This window comes from Molothrus aeneus, chromosome 3 (assembly GCF_037042795.1).
Source record: "Molothrus aeneus isolate 106 chromosome 3, BPBGC_Maene_1.0, whole genome shotgun sequence".
Lineage (NCBI taxonomy): Eukaryota > Metazoa > Chordata > Aves > Passeriformes > Icteridae > Molothrus > Molothrus aeneus.
The window spans coordinates 113098541-113124245 of record NC_089648.1 but is presented as its reverse complement, the minus strand read 5'-3'; the positions used below and the strand labels follow the sequence as shown (position 1 = coordinate 113124245).

At 55.5% G+C, this 25705-nt stretch overlaps 1 protein-coding gene across 7 annotated transcripts in view; it reads right to left on the bottom strand.

Moving 5' to 3' along the window:
* DTNB (dystrobrevin beta) overlaps positions 1–25705 on the bottom strand; it is a 169567-nt gene that overhangs the window by 4535 nt on the left and 139327 nt on the right. For 6 of the 7 annotated variants that reach the window (XM_066547681.1, XM_066547680.1, XM_066547679.1 and 3 more), the window contains 3 exons: positions 20285–20444; positions 11520–11609; positions 5560–5613 (listed from right to left, as the gene is read on the bottom strand). In XM_066547681.1, coding sequence (XP_066403778.1) covers positions 5560–5613; positions 11520–11609; positions 20285–20444 — 304 coding nt within the window. The remainder of the gene's footprint in view (positions 1–5559; positions 5614–11519; positions 11610–20284; positions 20445–25705) is intronic. The other variant, XM_066547682.1, reaches the window with a different exon arrangement.

The following is a 25705-nucleotide window of genomic DNA, read 5'->3' as shown; positions in this document are numbered from 1 at the left end:
GCATTCCAGGGAATCCCAGACTGGTTTGGGTGGGAGCTCAGAGCCCCCCCAGTGCCACCCTGCCATGGCAGGGACACCTCCCACTGTCCCAGGGTGTGCCAGTGTCCAGCCTGGCCTTGGGCACTGCCAGGGATCCAGGCTGGGCACCCTGTGCCAGGGCCTGCCCACCCTGCCAGGGCACAATTCCCAATTCCCAAGATCCCATCCAGCCCTGCCCTGTGGCACTGGGAGCCATTCCCTGGCTCCTGTCCCTCCAGGCCTTGTCCCCAGTCCCTCTGCAGCTCTCCTGGAGCCCCTTCAGGCCCTGCCAGTGGCTCCAGGCTCTGCCCAGAGCTCAGTTTTTCCCTTTCACCGCCCAGATCTGCACCCCCCAGGATTTGTGTGCTGAGAATCAGAAGCCCAGCCCGGAGCCATGGCAGGCAGCAGCACCTTGGGATGCCAGGATCCCAACTGGGTTGGGTGGGAAGGGAGCTCAGAGCCCCCCAGTGCCACCCTGCCATGGCAGGGACACCTCCCAGTGTGCCAGGGTGTGCCAGTGTCCAGCCTGGCCTTGGGCACTGCCAGGGATCCAGGCTGGGCACCCTGTGCCAGTGCTGGAATTTCAAACTGGGATATTTTTGTCCAGGAAATGTAATGGGTCAGAAAACTCTGCTGTTCCCACCAGTCTGAGCAGATCCCAGGTGTTTGGTCCCCCTTGCAGTGGTTGCAGGGTTATAGAACCCAAATGGGCAGTAAGGAAGGGACAAGGACGTGGTGAGTCTGAGGTGACACTGTCATGGGTCCATGTCTTGGCCCAAAGAGGAGCACGGAGCCTGGGGGAGAAGCAGCAGCACTTGGCCAGCTCCTGGCAGAGCTGCTCCCACCCCTGATGAGCCCTGGCAGGGGGAAGGTGTGGATGCACAGAGCCAGCATCCACAGGGGGAGCACAGGGAGCAGCAGCAAGGCTGAGCTGGGTGTGTCACCCCAGGATGGGATGGAGGAGGCTCTGCCAGCTCCCAGCTGTGCCCCCAGAGCCTGGAGACCTCGGGGACACCTCTGGGGACACTGCTCTGCAATCCCAGCCACGGGGGATGAAGCTGAGTGGCATTTGTTACAGGAATCAAAGCAGGAAATGTGTGTGTAACAAATCCCAGAGATTTCATCCCCCAAATCCAGCCCTGCTCCATCGAAGGTCAGCCTCTCCAGCAGGGAGGGAGGGCTGGGGTTCATTCACTGGGAATAAGATAAAAACACAGCAGGGAAATAGGAAATAACCACGTGAAGAAACTTGTGAGGAAGCCCAAGGATGATGCTGTCCCTCGGAGTGGCATTCAATGAAAAGAAGGTGGATTAGGAATGGATATTGGGCAGGAATTGTTCCCTGGGAGGGTGGGCAGGCCCCGGGTGCCCAGAGAAGTGCCCCTGGATCCCTGGCAGTGCCCAAGGCCAGGCTGGGCAGGGCTGGGAGCAGCTGGGACAGGGGAAGGTGTCCCTGGCATGGCAGGGGTGGCACTGGAGGGGCTCTGAGCTCCCTTTCCCAAGCCACCCACTCTGGGATGATTCTCTAAATCCGTGGCAGTGAGGACCAACCCCTCCCTTGGCCTGGGTGGGGTGCAGGGGCTGGGGACCCCCTGAGCTGCTTTTTCCTCTGGTTCATCCCAAAAGGAGAATGCTGCTGGGCCAGGGCTGCTGCCAGAGCTGAACCTGGGCTCCCCCCCTGCAGCTCCCTGGCCACAGCTCCCTGGCTGTGGTGTCACCCCTCCCTGCTGTCCCCTCGCCACAGGGTCTGCAGCAGCTCCCCCAGCCCCTGCAGCTCCGTATTGATCATTCCTCGATCTCCCTGCCAGAGGCTGACCTCACCAGCTCTGGGACTGCAATAAAGTGCTTTTTTCCCTGGCAGGGACAGTATTTACATTCCACACCGAGGCTCTTGGACCCAGCTCTGCCCTTGGACACGTCTGGGCTGGAGTAACTGGGGAGAGTTTGTGTTCCATCTCTGCTCCATCCACCATCTGCCATGCCTCAGCCTCCCCCTGTCCCGTTTCCCATGCCAGACACAATGCATATTTGGAAAAAGCCGCGCGGATCATCTGCTAAGCATCTCAAATATTCCAGTGATGAGGAATGTTCTGGGGCAGAGAGGGTCCTGAGACTCGGTTCTGCTCTGAAAATCTCCTGTTTCAGCCAAAATCGAGCTCCCCACCGCGCTCAGCCGCGGGTGGGCAGAGGAACAGAGCGGTTCCAAACACCTGGGTGCTCTGCACAAGGCAGGGGATTGGAAAGCTCAGGGCAATGAGCTCTTCTGGGAGAAGTGCTGCAGCAGCTGAGCCAGCAGGAAATGTGTGTGTAACAAAAGCAGGCTCCAAAGTGCTGCTTTGTTGATGCTGGACTGGGCTTTGGCTCAAGCGAGACAAATGCCGGGGCTGATTCAGACCCGGCCAAGGCTGTTCCTCTGTTTGGGTTTGGAACATCCAGAGCAGAAGCCAAGAGAGCCCTGAGGGAGGTCCTGTCCCTGGGAGGAGCTTCCTGGTGGCTCCTGGAGTGCGAGGAGAGGAGCAGATCCCGGCATTCCCTCCCTCGGGGTGCCCTGAAAACCCTGAGGCCACGAGGATCCCTCCCAGCTCTGGGATAACGCCTGGGATGGGCCACGGGTTCCTCAGCACAGGGGGAAAGCCTGGGACACCAGGGACACAGGGCTGAAAGGCAGGGACCTCCTGTGACAGGGGTGGCACTGCCTGTGGGATCCCCACTGGCACAGGGACACTTGTCCAGCCAAGGTCACCATGGGATCCCCACTGGCACAGGGACACTTGTCCAGCCAAGGTCACCATGGGATGGATCCCCACTGGCACAGGGACACTTGTCCAGCCAAGGTCACCATGGGATGGATCCCCACTGGCACAGGGACACTTGTCCAGCCAAGGTCACCATGGGATGGATCCCCATCAGCACAGGGACACTTGTCCAGCCAAGGTCACCATGGGATCCCCATTGGCACAGGGACACTTGTCCAGCCAAGGTCACCATGGGATCCCCATTGGCACAGGGACACTTGTCCAGCCAAGGCCACCATGGGATCCCCACTGGCACAGGGACACTTGTCCAGCCAAGGCCACCATGGGATGGATCCCCACTGGCACAGGGACACTTGTCCAGCCAAGGCCACCATGGGATGGATCCCCACTGGCACAGGGACACTTGTCCAGCCAAGGCCACCATGGGATGGATCCCTATCAGCACAGGGACACCTGTCCAGCCAAGGTCACCATGGGATGGATCCCCATCAGCACAGGGACACTTGTCCAGCCAAGGTCACCATGGGATGGATCCCCACTGGCACAGGGACACTTGTCCAGCCAAGGTCACCATGGGATGGATCCCCACTGGCACAGGGACACTTGTCCAGCCAAGGTCACCATGGGATGGATCCCCATCAGCACAGGGACACTTGTCCAGCCAAGGCCACCATGGGATGGATCCCCATCAGCACAGGGACACTTGTCCAGCCAAGGTCACCATGGGATCCCCACTGGCACAGGGACACTTGTCCAGCCAAGGTCACCATGGGATGGATCCCCATCAGCACAGGGACACTTGTCCAGCCAAGGTCACTCTGGGATGGATCCCCACTGGCACAGGGACACTTGTCCAGCCAAGGTCACCGTGGGATGGATCCCCACTGGCACACGGACACTTGTCCAGCCAAGGTCACCATGGGATGGATCCCCACTGGCACAGGGACACTTGTCCAGCCAAGGTCACCATGGGATGGATCCCCACTGGCACAGGGACACTTGTCCAGCCAAGGCCACCATGGGATGGATCCCCATCAGCACAGGGACACTTGTCCAGCCAAGGTCACCATGGGATGGATCCCCATCAGCACAGGGACACTTGTCCAGCCAAGGCCACCATGGGATGGATCCCCACTGGCACAGGGACACTTGTCCAGCCAAGGTCACTCTGGGATGGATCCCCACTGGCACAGGGACACTTGTCCAGCCAAGGTCGCCATGGGCAGGGGCTGGGCAGGTGACAGTGCCAGTGCTCAGGGTCTGTCCTGGTGAGTGCCACACTCTGTCTGAGCCAGCCCTGTGATTTCTCGCAGCCTCTGGAGCAGCTCCTCCTCCTCCTCCTCTCTCACATTTCTGTGTAACACTGGCCCATGGCAGCTGCTGGGCACAGGGACTGGGGCTGGGAGGTGACATGTGACAGGTGCCACAGCACCTGCCAGGGGGCTGCTCCGCCAGAGCCACCTGCACCCAGAGCCATCCACCTGATCCAGAGCCACCCACCTGCACCCAGAGCCACCTGCACCGGGAGCCACCTGCACCGGGAGCCACCTGCTCCACCAGAGCCACCCACCTGCACCTGGGGACATCCACCTGATCCAGGGACATCCACCTGCCCCCAGAGCCATCCACCTGCACCCAGGGCCATCCACCTGATCCAGAGCCACCTGCACCCAGAGCCATCCACCTGCATCCAGAGCCATCCACCTGCACCCAGAGCCACCCACCTGATCCAGAGCCACCCACCTGATCCAGAGCCACCTGCACCCAGGGCCATCCACCTGCACCCAGAGCCATCCACCTGCACCCAGGGCCATCCACCTGCACCCAGAGCCACCTGCATCCAGAGCCACCTGCACCCAGAGCCACCCACCTGATCCAGAGCCATCCACCTGCACCCGGGGCCATCCACCTGCACCCAGGGCCATCCACCTGCACCCAGGGCCATCCACCTGCATCCAGAGCCACCTGCACCCAGAGCCAACCACCTGATCCAGAGCCACCTGCACCCAGGGCCATCCACCTGCACCCGGGGACATCCACCTGCATCCAGAGCCATCCACCTGCACCCAGGGCCATCCACCTGCACCTGGGAACATCCACCTGCACCTGGGGACATCCACCTGCACCCAGGGCCATCCACCTGCACCCGGGAACATCCACCTGCACCTGGGGACATCCACCTGCACCCAGGGCCATCCACCTGCACCCGGGAACATCCACCTGCACCTGGGGACATCCACCTGCACCCAGAGCCATCCACCTGCACCCAGAGCCACCTGCACCCAGAGCCACCTGCACCTGGGTCCATCCACCTGCACCCAGGGCCATCCACCTGCACCCAGGTCCATCCACCTGCACCCAGGGCCACCCACCTGCACCCAGGGCCATCCATCTGCACCCAGAGCCATCCACCTGCACCCAGGGCCATCCACCTGCACCCAGGGCCACCCACCTGCACCCAGAGCCATCCACCTGCACCCAGGGCCATCCACCTGCACCCAGGGCCATCCATCTGCACCCAGAGCCACCTGCACCCAGGGCCATCCACCTGCACCTGGGTCCATCCACCTGCACCCAGAGCCATCCACCTGCATCCAGAGCCATCCACCTGCACCTGGGTCCATCCACCTGCACCCAGAGCCACCTGCACCCAGGGCCATCCACGTGCACCTGGGTCCATCCACCTGCACCCAGAGGCCCCCGTGGGGTGCCAAGGGAGTCAGTGAAGCCCCAGAGGAGTGATCAGAAAACGCTGCAGAGCTCTGAGACATGTTTGTCCCCTCACCTCGGTCCTTCCCGTTCTGCAGCTTCTCTGTTTCTTCTTCGTCTTCTTCCTCTGCTTCAGGGGAAAACACAAAGAGGAAAAGCAGACATGAGACAGGGGGGTGAGAGGAGAGAGGCAATCCTGGAATTGTTGGGGTTGGGAAATCCCTCAGACCATCGAGTCCACTTGTTCCCCCAATTGCCAAGGCCACCAGTGCCCCAAGTCCCCAGTGCCACATCCACAGGGCCCTTAAGCCCCTTCAGGGGTTTTGACTGGTTTTTGACTGGTTTTGCTGTTTTGACACAGCAGAGTGGGAGCAGAAGGTGACATTCTCCTGCAGGTGGTGGCTCTTATCTCATTCCAGCACTTCCCTGGGACCTGTGCAAACAGCTGGTGGCTATCCTGAGGGTGGAGTCACTGCTGCAAGGGCAGGGAGAGCCCCCAGTGAAAGGCACAGCTGTGATGTGTGCTGGGAGAGCAGGCCAAACCTCATCTCCACAAATTAAAAACATTCTGCGTTTTTATTTATTTTGTTATTACCACATATTCTATGTGGTAACTGGAGGGGAATATCAAATGTAGGCTGAACTAAAGAAGTATGGTTGCACCATGAAGTCTGATTTTTGAATTTACTGCTATAGGGAGTAACATCTTCAACTAAACATTGATTTTCCCCTGCATTAATTAAATTTGCAGGGGAATTAATTAAATTGAATAAATTAAATAGAAAATATTTATATATTATATATTTTACAAATATTAGCTATAATAAATTATATAATATATAAATATTATACATAATATTTATATATTATTATATAAAATAAATTATGTCTAATAATATACAAAATATTATATATAATATAATATTTTATATAATATAACATTATATATTATATATTATATATTATTTGTATTATATATTATATATATTATATAATATATATATAATACATAATATATAAAATGTATATATATAATAAATTAAATATATTAATTAAATTAAAATTAATTAAATCATTAAATAAAAAAATTAAATAAATTAAATTTGACACAACAGGTCATGTACATAGAGCCAAGGATCTCCAATCCTTGAGGGTCTGAAGATGCCTTGGGAAGGTGAGGAACTCACTGTTCCCATGCATCCACAGGAACATAAAGATTATTTGGGGATGATCCCATAAATGTGCCTGATATTTGAATATCTCTTGGGATTGGCCAAACACCCACTGATTTTGGCCAAAAACCCCAACTAAACAGGTGGAAATGGTTTTTTGGGGGTCATATTGGACAAATGTTTGCTATCTAAACCTGAAACATTAGCTGAAGTCACCCAAACATTTATTTTAGGTTGGCTAAAGCAGCTGGAGAAACAAAACAGCTGCAGAACCAGAGGTGTTTAGGGTGGATGTGACCAGAGGGGACCTTGCAGGCACGTCCTTGGTGGCTTTGAGAGCAGGATGGTGACATGTGGGGGTCACACAGCTCCAGTGGGTCCTTGAAGGGAGAGCTGAGGAGATCAGGCAGCTCTGGAATAACCAGGATTGTGACCTGGAGCTGAGGAGATCAGGCAGCTCTGGAATAACCAGGATTGTGACCTGGAGCTGAGGAGATCAGGCAGCTCTGGAATAACCAGGATTGTCACCTGGAGCTGAGGAGATCAGGCAGCTCTGGAATAACCAGGATTGTCACCTGGAGCTGAGGAGATCAGGCAGCTCTGGAATAACCAGGATTGTCACCTGGAGCTGAGGAGATCAGGCAGCTCTGGAATAACCAGGATTGTCACCTGGAGCTGAGGAGATCAGGCAGCTCTGGAATAACCAGGATTGTCACCTGGAGCTGAGGAGATCAGGCAGCTCTGGAATAACCAGGATTGTCACCTGGAGCTGAGGAGATCAGGCAGCTCTGGAATAACCAGGATTGTCACCTGGAGCTGAGGAGATCAGGCAGCTCTGGAATAACCAGGATTGTCACCTGGAGCTGAGGAGATCAGGCAGCTCTGGAATAACCAGGATTGTCACCTGGAGCTGAGGAGATCAGGCAGCTCTGGAATAACCAGGATTGTCACCTGGAGCTGAGGAGATCAGGCAGCTCTGGAATAACCAGGATTGTCACCTGGAGCTGAGGAGATCAGGCAGCTCTGGAATAACCAGGATTGTCACCTGGAGCTGAGGAGATCAGGCAGCTCTGGAATAACCAGGATTGTCACCTGGAGCTGAGGAGATCAGGCAGCTCTGGAATAACCAGGATTGTCACCTGGAGCTCAGTGGTGGGTCAGGAACAACCAGCGTTGCCTTGGCTCCCTGCAGAGCAGCACCTCCTGAAGCAGCTCCTTTGGAGCTCAGGTGGAGCAAAAATGGAGTAAAAATGGAGTAAAAATGGGATCAGTGTTTGCCCAGCAGCCCTGGGAGTGTGAGAGTGGCACTTTGGTGTGGCTGTGGCACCTGGGGACACGGGGCAGTGGTGGCCTTGGCAGTGCTGGGGGAACAGTTGGACTCAGGGGCTTGGAGATCTTCTTCACCCTCAGGGATTTTGTGATTCTGTAGTTCTGTGACTCCACAGCTCCATCACAGAATCATGGAATACCCTGAGCTGGAAGAGACCCCCAGGTGCACGAGTCCAACCCCTGTCCCTGCACACACCAACACCAACAATCCCACCCCGGGCATCCCTGGCAGCGCTGTCCAAAGGCTCCTGGAGCTCTGGCAGCCTCGGGGCCGTGCCCATCCCTGGGCAGCCTGGCAGTGCCAGCACCTCTGGGGATGAACCTTCCCTGCTCTCCAGCCATCCCTGCCCAGCACCATGGCAGGAGAAGGTGCCTGGGGCCATCAGGGCATGCTGGGGAGCCCTGGGAGGACGGGGTGGGGCTGCTGAGTGTGTCCCCTCCTGGGGAACCCCCTGCTCTGGGCAGGGCAGAGACAGGGAAGGGACAGGGACAGGGCAGGGACAGGGACAGGGATAGGACAGGGAAGGGACAGGGACAGGGCAGGGACAGGACAGGGAAGGGACAGGACAGGGACAGGGACAGGGACAGGACAGGGACAGGGACAGGGACGGGACAGGGACAGGGACAGGGATAGGACAGGGAAGGGACAGGGACAGGGACAGGACAGGGAAGGGACAGGGACGGGACAGGGACAGGGACAGGGCAGGGACAGGACAGGGACAGGGACAGGGACAGGGACAGGGAAGGGACAGGGACAGGGACAGGGAAGGGACAGGGACAGGGACAGGGACAGGGCAGGGACAGGGACAGGGACAGGGCAGGGACAGGGACAGGGACAGGGACAGGGACAGGGACAGGGAAGGGACAGGGACAGGGACAGGGACAGGGACAGGGCAGGGACAGGGACAGGGACAGGGACAGGGACAGGGACAGGGAAGGGACAGGGATTGGACAGGGACAAGGATAGGACAGGGACAGGGACAGGGACAGGGACAGGGAAGGGACAGGACAGGAGAAGGGACAGGAGAAGGGAAGGGAAGGGAAGGGAAGGGAAGGGAAGGGAAGGAAAGGAAAGGAAAGGAAAGGAAAGGAAAGGAAAGGAAAGGAAAGGAAAGGAAAGGAAAGGAAAGGAAAGGAAAGGAAAGGAAAGGAAAGGAAAGGAAAGGAAAGGAAAGGAAAGGAAAGGAAAGGAAAGGAAAGGAAAGGAAAGGAAAGGGACAGGGCAGGGAATCAAGGAATGGCAGGGGGAGAGCAGAGCAGAGCAGGCAGGGAGCTGCAGCCCCCCTGGATCCCAGCCCTCCCCACGCTGCAGGAGTTCTCTGTTCCCACAGCTCCCCATGGGACACAATGTGTGAAATCCTGCTGGCTCCATCAGCTGAGGATAACTCATGCTCTTCCTCATTTGCACAAATGACACCGTCTCAGACACTTCAGGAGAGCCTTCCCTGGTGTCTGCATCTCCTCGGGCACGAGGCTGTCAGCAGCTCCATTTTCATTTCATTCCCACTCCCTGGTGAGGCACATAGCTTTGGAGGTCCCTGGCATGGCTGGTGGCCAGGGATGGACCCTGGGGGTGGCTGGAGCTGCGTCAGGGGCTTTGGGATGGAGAGCGGGGAAAGCTGTGGACAATGGCCTCAGGCACAGGCTGGGATTGTTGGGGTGTCCTGGGCAGGGCCAGGAGCTGGACTCCATCATCCCTGTGCCTCTGACTCAGGCTATTCCACAATTCTGTGATTCTACAACACTCCCTCTGCTCTGGAAAGCAAAAAGGGACGAGTGCAGACTCCGGGCAGAGGTTTGTTCTCTGTGTTTGAGCCTCGGGAGCAGAGCTGAGGTGATTTATGGGGGAGCTGGTGGCCTTGGCACGGCCCTGCTGGTGCTGTGTCATCCATGGACAACTTTATTAACTCGAGCTGCCTCTGCTGCCAGGACATGGGGCTGGAGGGGGATTTACTGCTGGGCAGTGAGACCCACCCTGTTCATCCCTGGAGGCTCCACCACCACCATGGCAGAGCCTTGTGGGTCACCCAAAACGTGTGGGGAATTTGGTGCTGGCTCCAGCAGGGAGCAGGAACAGACACAGGACAATTCCCTTCCTCCTCATCACCAAAACCAGCCCAGAACAGAACCACAGCATCCTTCACCTTGCCCAAGGGCAGGAACAGACACAGGGCACTTCATCCTCAGCAGCAAAACCAGCCCAGAACAGAACCACAGCACCTTCACCTTGCCCAAGGGCAAGAACAGACAACTGGGCACTTCCCTTCCTCCTCCTCAGCACCCAAACCAGCCCAGAACAGAACCACAGCACCTTCACCTTGCCAGAGGGCAGGAACAGACACAGGGCACTTCATCCTCAGCAGCAAAACCAGCTCAGAACAGAACCACAGCACCTTCACCTTGCCAGAGGGCAGGAACAGACACAGGGCACTTCATCCTCAGCAGCAAAACCAGCTCAGAACAGAACCACAGCACCTTCACCTTGCCCAAGGGCAAGAACAGACACAGGGCACTTCATCCTCAGCAGCAAAACCAGCTCAGAACAGAACCACAGCACCTTCACCTTGCCCAAGGGCAGGAACAGACACAGGACACTTCCCTTCCTCCTCCTCAGCACCCAAACCAGCCCAGAACAGAACCACAGCATCCTTCACCTTGCCCAAGGGCAGGAACAGACAACTGGGCACCTCTCTTCTTTCTCTGCACCCAAACCAGCCCAGAACAGAACCACATCACCTTCACCTTGCTAAAGAGCAGGAACAGACAACTGGGCACCTCTCTTCTTTCTCTGCACCCAAACCAGCCCAGAACAGAACCACAGCACCTTCACCTTGCCCAAGGGCCTCCACAGATTCCAAGCTGTGACTGCTCCCCTGTTTGTCACCAGCCCAGAGCACTGGTTTCAGTCTGTCCTTGGGCACCTCCAGGGATGGCACTGCACCCTGGAGAGCCCCTCTCAGAGGCTGACAACCCTTTCTTTCCATGGAGAAATCCCTCCTGGAAGCAGGATTTAGTGCTGGAGCACTGCATGGTCCCAGCCCTGCTGCTGACAAGGGCCAGGGGACACTTCCCTGGGAGAGGCAGGACCTGCCCCAGCCCCAGAGGGGTGTTCAGCTCCCCTGGCACGGGGAAGAGGCTCAGAGGGAGTAATTATCTGTTTTCCACGTCATTGTTTAACCACAAGGGATGAAAATGGCCTCCTGTACAGTTATTGAGATGTGGTTGCATCATCTGATGGGGAGTCGAGGCAGAGGGTCTCACCTGCTGCCCGGGTATTGCAGGAATTTGGGGACACTCACCCCAAAAACCTGCTCTGTCTTGTGACTCTGTCATTGAGATCATCACCCAGCATTGCCCAGGCCAGTGGTGCTGGCTATAAAAATGATTTGTCACTAAGGACATGCAACCTCACGTTACAGAAAACCCAGTTTCAACAGAAATGAAAGTTAATAGAAAACCAGCTTTAACAGGAAATAAACCTAAGGGCAAATCTTCAAGCTGTGGCTCCCAGCTCTCCTTGTGGCTCAGCCCTTACCTGAGTGCAGCTCCTTCACCAGCGAGGACATGGTGTTGGTGATGGAGTCAGCTGCCACCAGCAGGTCATTGCGCAGGTTCCTCCTCGTACCTGGCAGGGACACACGGAGCCTCAGCAGGGCTGCACTGCCACTGCCACTGCCACTGCCACTGTCCCCAGGGCCCCCTGTCCCTGCCTGGAGTGGCTCCCAAAGCAGGGGACATGGAGGAGATTCACCCAGGGGCACACACAGCATCAGCAGGGCTGCACTGCCACTGCCACTGTCCCCAGGGCCCCCTGTCCCTGCCTGGAGTGGTTCCCAAAGCAGGGGACATGGAACTGGAGATTCCCTCTGGAAAAGCCCTGTGTGCCCCATGCCCTGGCCACCCTGTGACAGTGACAGTGACAGTGACACACACACAGCATCAGCAGGGCTGCACTGCCACTGTCCCCAGGGCCCCCTGTCCCCACCTGGGCTGGCTCCCAAAGCAGGGGACATGGAACTGGAACAGCCCCGTGTGCCCCATGCCCTGGTCACCCTGGGACAGTGACAGTGACAGTGACAGTGACACACACACAGCATCAGCAGGGCTGCACTGCCACTGTCCCCAGGTGTCCCCTGTCCCCACCTGGGCTGGCTCCCACAGCAGGGGAGTACAGGAATGTGGTTTTTGTCGATGGAGTGACAAAACTATCTTTTGTCTTTTTAAGAAGGAAATAAGTTTAGAAGTTTTTCTTTCTGATTAAGTGAAAAAGGTGTTTTATAGGGCTTGGGGGACTTCATTTTAAACTTAAGGATAGTTAATTGGGCAGGAGCTAAAAAGTCTTGCTCAGGCAATTTACTAGAAAAAGAAGAGAACTAAGAAACTGATGGCTTTTGTGAGGTGTTTTACCAGGGGCAAGAGGGTTTCTTGCACTTAGATTAGTTTTTCTCTGCAAAGAGTTTATTATTTTGCCTTTTATTAAAACTTTTTTGTTTCTAACACTGCCACCACAAAAACCATCTTGCTGATTCTATGCCTTCTAAGGCATAAAAATAAGCTGAGTTATCTTGGGTGTGAAATGAATCTCCAAAAGCTTATGAGACCTGGCTTGAAGAGACTCCTGTTTCAGGGGAGATGGAGATTGCCCCTGGACCAGCCCCGTGTGCCCCATGCCCTGGTCACCCTGGGACAGTGGCAGTGACAGTGACAGTGACAGTGGCAGTGACAGCCCCCGGCTGCTCCTCCCACCCTCAGGGCTGTGAGCTCCCAGTGGGATCGAGTGTTGGAATTCTCCCCCTTCCTGGAGGAAGGAATCCTCTTCCTCAAAGGGCTCTGTGCTGGCCCTGGTCACCCTGAGCTGCCTGGGCACTCCCTGGTCACCCTGGACAGCAGCAATGTCCTGGTCACCCTGCTGGACAGCAGCTGGACAGCACCAGCACTGCCCTGGTCACCCTGGACAGCAGCTGGACAGCACCAGCACTGCCCTGGTCACCCTGGACAGCAGCAATGTCCTGGTCACCTTGCTGGAGAGCAGCTGGACAGCAGCAGCAGTGCCCTGGTCACCCTGGACAGCAGCAGTGCCCTGGTCACCCTGCTGGACAGCAGCAGCAGTGCCCTGGTCACCCTGGACAGCAGCAGTGCCCTGGTCACCCTGCTGGACAGCAGCTGGACAGCAGCAGCAGTGCCCTGGTCACCCTGGACAGCAGCAGCAGTGTCCTGGTCACCCTGGACAGCACCAGCACTGTCCTGGTCACCTTGCTGGACAGCAGCTGGACAGCAGCAGCAGTGCCCTGGTCACCCTGGACAGCAGCAGCAGTGCCCTGGTCACCCTGGACAGCAGCAGCACTGTCCTGGTCACCCTGGACAGCAGTGCCCTGGTCACCCTGGACAGCAGTGCCATGGTCACCCTGGACAGCAGTGCCCTGGTCACCCTGCTGGACAGCAGTGCCATGGTCACCCTGGACAGCAGTGCCATGGTCACCCTGGACAGCAGCAGCAGTGCCATGGTCACCCTGGACAGCAGCAGTGTCCTGGTCACCCTGGACAGCAGCAGCACTGTCCTGGTCACCCTGGACAGCAGCAGTGTCCTGGTCACCCTGGACAGCAGTGTCCTGGTCACCCTGGACAGCAGCAGCACTGTCCTGGTCACCCTGGACAGCAGCAGTGCCCTGGTCACCCTGGACAGCAGTGCCATGGTCACCCTGGACAGCAGCAGCACTGTCCTGGTCACCCTGGACAGCAGTGCCATGGTCACCCTGGACAGCAGTGCCATGGTCACCCTGGACAGCAGCAGTGCCCTGGTCACCCTGGACAGCAGCAGTGTCCTGGTCACCCTGGACAGCAGTGCCATGGTCACCCTGGACAGCAGCAGCAATGTCCTGGTCACCCTGGACAGCAGCAGTGCCCTGGTCACCCTGGACAGCAGCAGCAGTGCCCTGGTCACCCTGGACAGCAGTGCCATGGTCACCCTGGACAGCAGCAGTGCCCTGGTCACCCTGGACAGCAGCAGCAGTGCCCTGGTCACCCTGGACAGCAGCAGCACTGTCCTGGTCACCCTGGACAGCAGCAGTGCCCTGGTCACCCTGGACAGCAGCAGCAGTGTCCTGGTCACCCTGGACAGCAGTGCCATGGTCACCCTGCTGGACAGTACCAGTGACCACCAGTGGCCCCCTCACCAGTGGCCACAGCTGGGCCAGAAGAGCCAGGAGAGCACGGGCACACAGCTGTGTTATTGTTTGGAATAAAAAGAAATTTAGGAAAGTAATACAAAACCTTTTGTATAACTCATAGTCTATTAAACTATTAAAAACGAAGTATGTTTTTGTGAAACACACATGTCAAAGATAAAAAAACTTAAAACCTCTGTTTTTAAATTAACAACAACAAAAAAAACCCCACTAATTTTGTGTAGTGGTTTTGGTTTGTTAATTTTAGATTTTTTGAGTTTTTTTTGAGTATGGTGTGTTTTACTGCTGGTTAGTTATTAATGTATTTATTTTTTTGTTGTGAGATAGGTTTAGGAGAAAGGTAAAGTAGGTTTAAGATTTTAAAAGGAAAATAAAAGAAAATTTAATAAAAAAAATAAAGAAAATTTTAAACTTTATTTCTTTATATTATCAAAAAAAATTATTTAAAAATGTCTAAAAAATTATTTTAATTTTTTTTTTCTACTACAAACTGACACAGGGATCACCCCACAGGGCTGTGTGGGGCCTCCTGAAGGCCACGACCCCCTTGGATCAGGGATGTGCCCATCCCTGGAGGGGCTCAAGGCCAGGCTGCAGCAGCTTGGGGTGGTGTCCCTGCTGTGGAGCAGCTGGACAATGTCACCAAGCCCACCCAGACATCTCCTGCCTGGGACAATCCATTATTTTATTAAGTGAAGAAATGGACATTTTCTTCTGCTTCCTGTGCTCTCTGCCGGCCTCGGCCCTGCCAGATTTTGTGTGATTAATATGGAACAGCACTAATTGTGCAGATTGCCTTTCTGGGAGGAGCATTCCAGGAAAATGATGGCAGAGTCTGCTCTTGCAGGATTTTCTCCTGCAAGAGAATCAGCCCCACCGTGGCTGTCATGAGAGGAGCCTTGCTGTGGGCAGTGCTGGATCCGAGGGTTCCCCAGGGACTGTCTTCTTCTCTTCCAAGATGGTCAACAGCAGAATTGATTTTCTAACGAGATGGTGGCCTCTGTATCCGAGTATTTCACCCAGGAACCACCAGGTTTTATTCTAAACCTACACTTGGTCACCATCCCAGTGCCAGCCTTGGTGATCCTCTGCTCAGTGGAACATCAGGAGATCATCTGAGGAGGGAACTTTTCTAATCTCAAGACTGTCAGACCAAGATCTCCGGGGTTCAGTTCTTCAAAGCTTTCCTGTTCCAGAGTTCCCCCCAATAATGGGGCAGCTCGTGGGAGGGAAAAGGAGCCCTTGGTGTCCCTGCCCTCTGTGCCCTCAGCACAGCGAGAGGCGCAACCGTCGCATTTTTAATGTCTGGTGGATGTGGAAAAGCTAGCAGGAGTAATTGAAATGCTTTTGTTGAAGTAGAATCAGGGTGCTGAGGGATGTCTTGGGTTTGTTTTGGTCCCCACTGACACCTGGTTCCTCACAACACATATCTGGGATGCTGTCAGGTGTTAAAAACCTGGGAAAGCCACAAGTTAAAAGCCTGGAAAGCCACTAATTAAAAACCTGGGAAAGCCACAAGTTAAAAACTTGGGAAAGCCACAAGATAAAAACCTGGGAAAGCCACAGCAGGTCCTGAGGAAGGGGCAGTCCTTAGGCAGAGGCAGCAAGGACCCCCTGATGGATCCATCAGCAGAAGGAGGAGGTGAAGAACATTGTGGGGTGACTCTGCTGGAGGGGTTTGCCTTGCCATGGCTTCTGCACCTTCCCAGGAAAAGGCAGATGGACACAGAACCAACAGGGACGCCAGGGAAGGCTGGAAAATGAGCTAAGATGCAGCATCTGCATGTCCTGCCATAATCAGGGGCTCCAAGCAACTCGAGGACCATTCCCTCTCTTGTGCTCCTCACAAACATGGGCCAGGGAGAGCATGAAATGGATCCTGGGGTCCTCCTGGGGCTCAGGGAGCTGTGTCCCCATCCTGGGCTGGGAATGGATCCTGTACAGGGGAGAGGAGAGGGAGCTCTGTCCCCATCCTGGGCTCAGAATGGATCCTGTACAGGGGAGAGGAGAGGGAGCTCTGTCCCCATCCTGGGCTCAGAATGGATCCTGCACAGGGGGAAGGAGAAGGAGCTCTGTCCCCATCCTGGGCTGGGAATGGATCCTGCACAGGGGAGAGGAGAGGGAGCTCTGTCCCCATCCTGGGCTCAGAATGGATCCTGCACAGGGGGAAGGAGAGGGAGCTGTGTCCCCATCCTGGGCTGGGAATGGATCCTGTACAGGGGGAAGGAGAGGGAGCTCTGTCCCCATCCTGGGCTCAGAATGGATCCTGCACAGGGGGAAGGAGAAGGAGCTCTGTCCTCATCCTGGGCTGGGAATGGATCCTGTACAGGGGAGAGGAGAGGGAGCTCTGTCCCCATCCTGGGCTCAGAATGGATCCTGCACAGGGGAGAGGAGAGGGAGCTCTGTCCCCATCCTGGGCTCAGAATGGATCCTGCACAGGGGGAAGGAGAAGGAGCTCTGTCCCCATCCTCGGCTGGGAATGGATCCTGCACAGAAAGGGATCCTGCACAGGGGAGAGGAGAGGGAGCTCTGTCCCCATCCTGGGCTCAGAATGGATCCTGCACAGGGGAGAGGAGAGGGAGCTGTGTCCCCATCCTGGGCTCAGAATGGATCCTGCACAGGGGGAAGGAGAGGCAGTGCTGAGGAAATCAGCAGAGAGCTCTGGGCTGCACCACCAAACTCACTGTGGAGATGGAGAGGAGGGAACTGGGCACCCCAGCACAGATGGGGCGCTGACTGCTGGTGTTGGCATCCTGCCTCCTGGAAAGGCTGCTCTGCTCTCTGCTCCTGCCCATGGCATGAGGAGAAGGCATGTCCTTCTCCCAGAGCAGCTGCAGGGCTCAGAGGGGCCATCCCACAGCATTCCTGCTGCTGCTGCAGCACCAAAAACCAGGTAGAAGTGCTCACTGGCACCAGTTAGGTGTCCACTGGCACCCCTGACGTGTCCACTGGCACCAGTTAGGTGTTCATTTGCACCAGTTAGGTGTCCACTGGCACTCCTGAGGTGCCCACAGGCATTCCTGAGACGTCCACTGCCACTCCTGAGGTGCCCCACTGTCAGTCCTGAGGTGCCCATGGGCACTCCTGCTCCTCTGCTGCCATTTTACAGCCTCTTCCCTCACCTCCTTCTGGCAGCACCTCCTTCAGGCCAGGGCAGAGATCATTCCAGAAGGCCAAATCCAGTGAGCACTGATAAATACACACTAAAACCTGTTACACCTCCACTGAGCACTGATAAATACACACTAAAACCTGTCACACCTGCAGTGAGCACTGATAAATACACACTGTACCTGTCACACCTGCACTGAGCACTGATAAATACACACTAAAACCTGTCACACCTGCAGTGAGCACTGATAAATACACCCTGTGCCTGTCACACCTGCACTGAGCACTGATAAATACACCCTGTGCCTGTTACACCTGCAGTGAGCACTGATAAATACACACTGTGCCTGTCACACCTGCACTGAGCACTGATAAATACACACTAAAACCTGTCACACCTGCACTGAGCACTGATAAATACACACTAAAACCTGTCACACCTGCACTGAGCACTGATAAATACACACTGTGCCTGTTACACCTGCACTGAGCACTGATAAATACACACTAAAACCTGTCACACCTGCACTGAGCACTGATAAATACACACTAAAACCTGTCACACCTGCACTGAGCACTGATAAATACACACTGTGCCTGTTACACCTGCACTGAGCACTGATAAATACACACTGTACCTGTCACACCTGCACTGAGCACTGATAAATACACACTGTACCTGTCACACCTCCACTGAGCACTGATAAATACACACTAAAACCTGTCACACCTGCAGTGAGCACTGATAAATACACCCTGTGCCTGTCACACCTACAGTGAGCACTGATAAATACACCCTGTGCCTGTTACACCTACAGTGAGCACTGATAAATACACACTGTACCTGTCACACCTGCAGTGAGCACTGATAAATACACACTGTACCTGTCACACCTACAGTGAGCACTGATAAATACACCCTGTGGCTGTCACAGCTCCAGTGAGCACTGATAAATACACACTGTACCTGTCACACCTGCAGTGAGCACTGATAAATACACACTAAAACCTGTCACACCTGCAGTGAGCACTGATAAATACACACTAAAACCTGTCACACCTGCAGTGAGCACTGATAAATACACCCTGTGCCTGTCACACCTGCAGTGAGCACTGATAAATACACACTAAAACCTGTCACACCTGCAGTGAGCACTGATAAATACACCCTGTGCCTGTCACACCTGCACTGAGCACTGATAAATACACACTAAAACCTGTTACACCTGCACTGAGCACTGATAAATACACACTAAAACCTGTTACACCTGCACTGAGCACTGATAAATACACACTGTGCCTGTCACAGCTCCACTGAGCACTGATAAATACACACTAAAACCTGTTACACCTGCACTGAGCACTGATAAATACACACTAAAACCTGTCACACCTGCACTGAGCACTGATAAATACACACTGTGCCTGTTACACCTGCAGTGAGCACTGATAAATACACACTGTGCCTGTCACACCTGCACTGAGCACTGATAAATACACCCTGTTACCTACAGCCTGTTTGGTTTGAGGTGCAGCATTGCTTCTGCCAGGTTCCTTCCCATGTTTGGTTTGTTTGGAGAAGGATCCTCGCCACCTGATAAAGGGATTTGATGCTTCCATTCACAACCTTCCCTCCCTGGGATGAGAAGCCACCTTCTGCTGAGGTGACCTGTCAGATTTTACAGAAACAAAAACCACCTCTGCATTAGGTGAGGGTTCTCATTCACTGCCCAGGAATCAGGCATGTGAATCCCAGCAGGATTTCCCAGGGAGCACCATGAGGTCCACAGGGATTATCACTGAAATATTAAGGTTGGAAAAGACCTCCAAGACCATCAAGTGCAACCCTTGTGGATTGCTGCCCATCCCTTGGCTCTGCCCACACCTGTGCCATAGGGACAGGAGGATTCTCTGTCCTTTCTCCACTGGCAGAGAGGAGAACATCAAGGGCAGGTGGAGGTGCAGCTTCCAAGAGGGGATGTCCACAAAGAACCTCCACGTCTGCCCGAGATGGGAACACCAGGCCCTGCTGCTGTGCTGCTCCCAGCTCCACATTCCAGGATGCTCCTGGAGCACTAAAGATGAAAAGCTCTGGATGGACCAACAAGGACAAAAGAGCATTGAAACCCCTTGTGTTTCTTCTGGCAGTCCAACCACCAGGTTTGCAAACACGGCAGGTTTGTAAGGTTTCATTCTTAAATGATTTGTGGGCGTAACTTCCCTTCAGAGAAGATCATCTTCACAGAAATTAACTTCATTAAGTTCAAAAGATCCAAAGTGTGTCCCCAGTTTGGGCACAGGAAAGGGGTTTGTGATGATTGCCTTGACAAGGTGAGTTATGTGTGTGTGTTGTACGTGGGATCAGGGGATGGTGTGGGTGGGAAGGACCTTAAAGATCACCTGGTTCCAAAACCTCCAGGGACACCTTCCCTTGTCCCAGGCTGCTCCCAGCCCAGTGTCCAGCCTGGCCTTGGGCACTGCCAGGGATCCAGGCTGGGCACCCTGTGCCAGGGCCTGCCCACCCTGCCAGGGCAAAATTCCCCATTCCCAAGATCCCACCCAGCCCTGCCCTGTGGCACTGGGAGCCATTCCCTGGCTCCTGTCCCTCCAGGCTTTGTCCCCAGTCCCTCTGCAGCTCTCCTGGAGCCCCTTCAGGCCCTGCCAGGGGCTCCAGGCTCTGCCCAGAGCTCAGTTTTTCCCTTTCACCCCCAGATCTGCACCCCCAGGATTTGTGTGCTGAGAATCAGAAGCCCAGCCCGGAGCCATGGCAGGCAGCAGCACCTTGGGATGCCAGGATCCCAACTGGGTTGGGTGGGAAGGGAGCTCAGAGCCCCCCAGTGCCAGCCCTGCCATGGCAGGGACACCTCCCAGTGTGCCAGGGTGTGCCAGTGTCCAGCCTGGCCTGGGGCACTGCCAGGGATCCAGGGCTCTGGGCACCCTCCCAGGGCACAGTTCCTCCCCAAGCTCACTCCTTCCCACGGTGGCTCGTCCCCATGGTTGTCACCTTGTGTGAAGGCCTCGTGCACGTCGCCCCCGAGTCCTGGCAGCGCGTCCTGGGCTCCGTGTGTGGGTGTGGAGCCGGCTGAGGCTGATCGTGGGGCCACGGGCCCGGCGGGTGGGCGACCATGGGTGGGCGAGGGCTGGGCCGAGCCCGCGGCCTGCGCCTGCGGAGACACAGAGAGCCCTTGGCACGGGGGCACGGCTGGCACCGGCCCCGAGGAAACACACACACACAGACAGGCACGGGGCAAGGTGCAGGGAGAGCCTGGGCCCTAAATACACAGACAGGCACCTGGAAACGGGCAGGGAGAGCCTGGGGCCCAAACACACACAGGGCAACGGGCACGGAGAGCCTGGGCCCTAAATACACACAGGGCAACGGGCAGGGAGAGCCTGGGCCCCAAACACACACAGGGCAATGGGCAGGGAGAGCCTGGGCACCAAACACACACAGACACACACAGGGCAACGGGCAGGGAGAGCCTGGGGCCCAAACACACACAGACACACGGGCAGGGACAGCCTGGGCCCTAAATACACAGACAGGCACCTGGAAACGGGCAGGGAGAGCCTGGGGCCCAAACACACACAGGGCAACGGGCAGGGAGAGCCTGGGCCCCAAACACACACAGGGCAACGGGCAGGGACAGCCTGGGCCCTAAATACACACAGGGCAACGGGCAGGGAGAGCCTGGGCCCCAAACACACACAGGGCAACGGGCAGGGAGAGCCTGGGCCCTAAATACACACAGGGCAACGGGCAGGGAGAGCCTGGGGCCCAAACACACACAGGGCAACGGGCAGGGACAGCCTGGGCCCTAAATACACACAGGGCAACGGGCAGGGAGAGCCTGGGCCCTAAATACACACAGGGCAATGGGCAGGGAGAGCCTGGGCCCCAAACACACACAGGGCAATGGGCAGGGAGAGCCTGGGCACCAAACGCACACAGGGCAACGGGCAGGGAGAGCCTGGGCCCTAAATACACACAGGGCAACGGGCAGGGACAGCCTGGGCCCTAAATACACACAGGGCAACGGGCAGGGAGAGCCTGGGCCCTAAATACACACAGGGCAACGGGCAGGGACAGCCTGGGCCCTAAATACACACAGGGCAACGGGCAGGGAGAGCCTGGGCACCAAACACACACAGACACACGGGCAGGGACAGCCTGGGCCCCAAACACGCACAGACACATGGGCAGGGACAGCCTGGGCCCCAAACACACACATGTGACAGGGACACGGGCAGGGACAGCCTGGGCCCCAAACACACACACAGGTGACAGGGACACGGGCAGGGACAGCCTGGGCCCCAAACACACACACGTGACAGGGACATGGGCAGGGACAGCCTGGGCCCCAAACACACACACTGGTGACAGGGACACGGGCAGGGACAGCCTGGGCCCCAAACACACACAGACACACGGGCAGGGAGAGCCTGGGCCCCAAACACACACACTGGTGACAGGGACACGGGCAGGGACAGCCTGGGCCCCAAACACACACATGTGACAGGGACACGGGCAGGGACAGCCTGGGCCCCAAACACACACACAGGTGACAGGGACATGGGCAGGGACAGCCTGGGCCCCAAACACACACACAGGTGACAGGGACACGGGCAGGGACAGCCTGGGCCCCAAACACACACACATGACAGGGACACGGGCAGGGACAGCCTGGGCCCCAAACACACACATGTGACAGGGACATGGGCAGGGACAGCCTGGGCCCCAAACACACACACAGGTGACAGGGACACGGGCAGGGACAGCCTGGGCCCCAAACACACACACATGACAGGGACACGGGCAGGGACAGCCTGGGCCCCAAACACACAGGTGACAGGGACATGGGCAGGGACAGCCTGGGCCCCAAACACACACAGACACATGGGCAGGGACAGCCTGGGCCCCAAACACACACACAGGTGACAGGGACATGGGCAGGGACAGCCTGGGCCCCAAACACACACACGTGACAGGGACACGGGCAGGGACAGCCTGGGCCCCAAACACACACAGGTGACAGGGACACGGGCAGGGACAGCCTGGCTGCACAACACACACAGACACACAGGGCAATGTGCAGGAACAGCCTGGCCCCCAGAGAGCTCCTGTTGCACTGTAAGCAGGGATGGGATGGGATGTGATGCACGGGTGGGGGATGCTGTGGGAGGTGGTGGCACCGCGGGCGTAGAGCTTCATTTACTTATTTTTAAATTGTGATGTATTTTCATGTATTTTTATCTATTTTTATCTGGTTTGAGACGTTTTTTATGAAATCACATGCTTTGTATGTTCTGTGCAAGCATTTATATATTTATATAGTACATATGTAGGTATTTATATATTTATTCAGATTTATTTATATATTTATTTATATATTTATATTGTATGCTTATATGTGTACATTTTACATATGGATATATTAATATTATATATATACTTATATAATTTATATATGTAATAGAATAATATATTACAAATATATTTATACAAAAGTAATATGTATATATTAATATATAGTATTTATATACTAAAAATGTATTACAAATATATTTGTAGTATATAAATACTATATATTGACTATATATAAATATTAGTATTTATATACTAAAAATATATTTTTATATTTATAAAAATATATATTTTATACAGTGTATATATTTTATATATGTATTCTATATATTTATAAAATATTTTTATATTTTATAAATTATGCATATCTATATGAAAATTTAGATTTTAAAATATATTTATATATGTATCATATAAAAATTTATATAATACATATATATTTATACATTACATTATAGATATTTAATGTATTACATATATAGATATTTTATGTATTTTTACACTGGTATATTTTAGGTATAGTCATATAATTTGACTTTCTGCTGAAAGAGTGAATTTTTAGATCTCATTTTACATTTTCTTCCAGTCCAGCCCACCCCATTCCTGCTGTGCTATCCCAAGAACCTCCAGAGCAGCTCTGCAGCAGAGGTGACAGTGCTGTACCCAACAGGGCTGGTGGTGTCCCCTCCATGCTGAGGGACAGCCCAGGGCTCTGCTAGGTGCTGTCCACGGCCTCGAGTCCCAAAAATCCCAAAAAACCCCAAAAAACCTGGGCTTCTGGTTATGGGCAGGGAACTCTGCCAGGCTCACTTGACCAGGCTCCCCATGCCACTGAGGGGCCTGTGGGGCCAGCCTGGGCTGGCACAGGGTGACAGGCAGGGCAATGACAGGGGGGACAGGACAGAGCTGACATGGGGTTATTGCCTCTGTGACCCTAAAAAATGGAGCTCTGGTTTGTACCTGGTGTGTGCTGCCCACGGGGCCTGGCTGGGCTTTGTAAGAGAATCCCAGAATCCCTGAGTGGTTTGGGTGGGAAGGGGGCTTAAATTCCATCCAGTGCCACCCCTGCCATGGCAGGGACACCTCCCAGTGTGCCAGGGTGTGCCAGTGTCCAGCCTGGCCTTGGGCACTGCCAGGGATCCAGGCTGGGCACCCTGTGCCAGGGCCTGCCCACCCTGCCAGGGCACAATTCCTCATTGCCAAGATCCCATCCAGCCCTGCCCTGTGGCACTGGGAGCCATTCCCTGGCTCCTGTCCCTGCAGGCCTTGTCCCCAGTCCCTCTGCAGCTCTCCTGGAGCCCCTTCAGGCCCTGGCAGTGGCTCCAGGCTCTGCCCAGAGCTCAGTTTTTCCCTTTCACCCCCAGATCTGCACCCCCAGGATTTGTGTGCTGAGAATCAGAAGCCCAGCCCGGAGCCATGGCAGGCAGCAGCACCTTGGGATGCCAGGATCCCAACTGGGTTGGGTGGGAAGGGAGCTCAGAGCCCCCCAGTGCCAGCCCTGCCATGGCAGGGACACCTCCCAGTGTGCCAGGGTGTGCCAGTGTCCAGCCTGGCCTGGGGCACTGCCAGGGATCCATGGGCAGCCACAGCTGTGCCAGGGCCTCCCAGGGAACAATTCCATCCCAAAATCCCATCCATCCCTGTCCCTTGTCCCCTGTCCCCCCACCCCAGGTGTGCCCACTCCTTGGACCAAGGCACACCGTGACCCCCAGGCTGGCACTGCCCACTCCTGTCACACCCCAACAAGAGGAAATGTTTTTGTCACCAAGGCTCCTCTTTGAGACACTCCCCCTACACCGACATTCTTCGAGAAAGTGCCCGAAGCCCTGAAGGTTTCATTTCAATGGTTTTTCACCCTTGGCAGCAGCTGCCTGCCCTGATTTGCATTCCACGGCCAGCGGAGCAGCGGGGCTGGGAACGTCCCTCAGCCCCGGGTGACACGGGTGACACGGTTCCTGGAAAACACCGGGGCTGTCGCAGCAGCCCGTGAGGTCACAGCACATCCTGAGGGGGATGGGGACACGGGGACAGGGCCAGGGCACACTGCTCCCCCTCCCCGTGCAGCTCCTGGGGTGACTGAGCCTCGTGGGGCTCAAAGAGGGATCTGAAAGTTGTGGGCTCAGTGGAGCCTTGAGCTTTGCCTTCCTAGAAACACGTGCTGGCCCAGCTGGGGTCCCAAAAGGGCTCCTGGCTGGTGGTGACAAACAGCACCCTTGGCTCAGCTCAGCAGCACTCAACTCCTGTGGCATCTGCCCGAGGACAGGCTGGAATTGTGGAGCCATGGAGCCCCTGAGGCTGGAAATCCCTCTCAACCATGGAGTCCAACCACCCCCAGCACTGCCCAGGCCACCAGTGACTCCTGTCCCCAGTTGCCACAGCCACAGGGCTCTGAAATCCCTCCAGGGATGGGGAGCCAGCCCTGCCTGGGCAGCTGTGCCAGGGCAGGACAGCCCTTTCCAGGTGGGAATTGTTCCCAATGTCCACCCTGAGCCTGCCCTGGCCCAGCCTGAAGCCATTTCCCCTTGTCCTGTCCCTGTTCCCTGGGAGCAGAGCCCGACCCCAAGTACCTGGGGCTGAGCCACAGCTGCACATCAGTGTGTGGCTCCTGCTCCAAACCCCTCCAGGTGTCCCTCTCCAGAATGAAACAATCCCATCTCCCATGGATGATGCCAAGGGCCACATCCCCAGGGAGGGGGGACAACACCTGAAGAGGTCCAGGATGGAAAAGGGACCTGCCAGAGCCTCCCTGGGCTGGAAAGGACCTCGGAGGGGGACGGCTCCTTCCTGCTCAGAGGCTGGGAAAGGGGCTCAGCCTGGAGAAAAGGAGGCTCAGGGGGGACCTTTCCAGGGAAATGGGAAAAAGGAAAGGGAAAGGAAGGAGGGAAAAAAAAAAGGGAAAGAGATAAAAGAGGGAAAGGGAACGGGAAAGGGAAAGGGAAAGGGAAAGGGGAAGGGAAAGGGGAAGGGAGGAAAGGAAAGGAAAGGAAAGGAAAGGAAAGGAAAGGAAAGGAAAGGAAAGGAAAGGAAAGGAAAGGAAAGGAAAGGAAAGGAAAGGAAAGG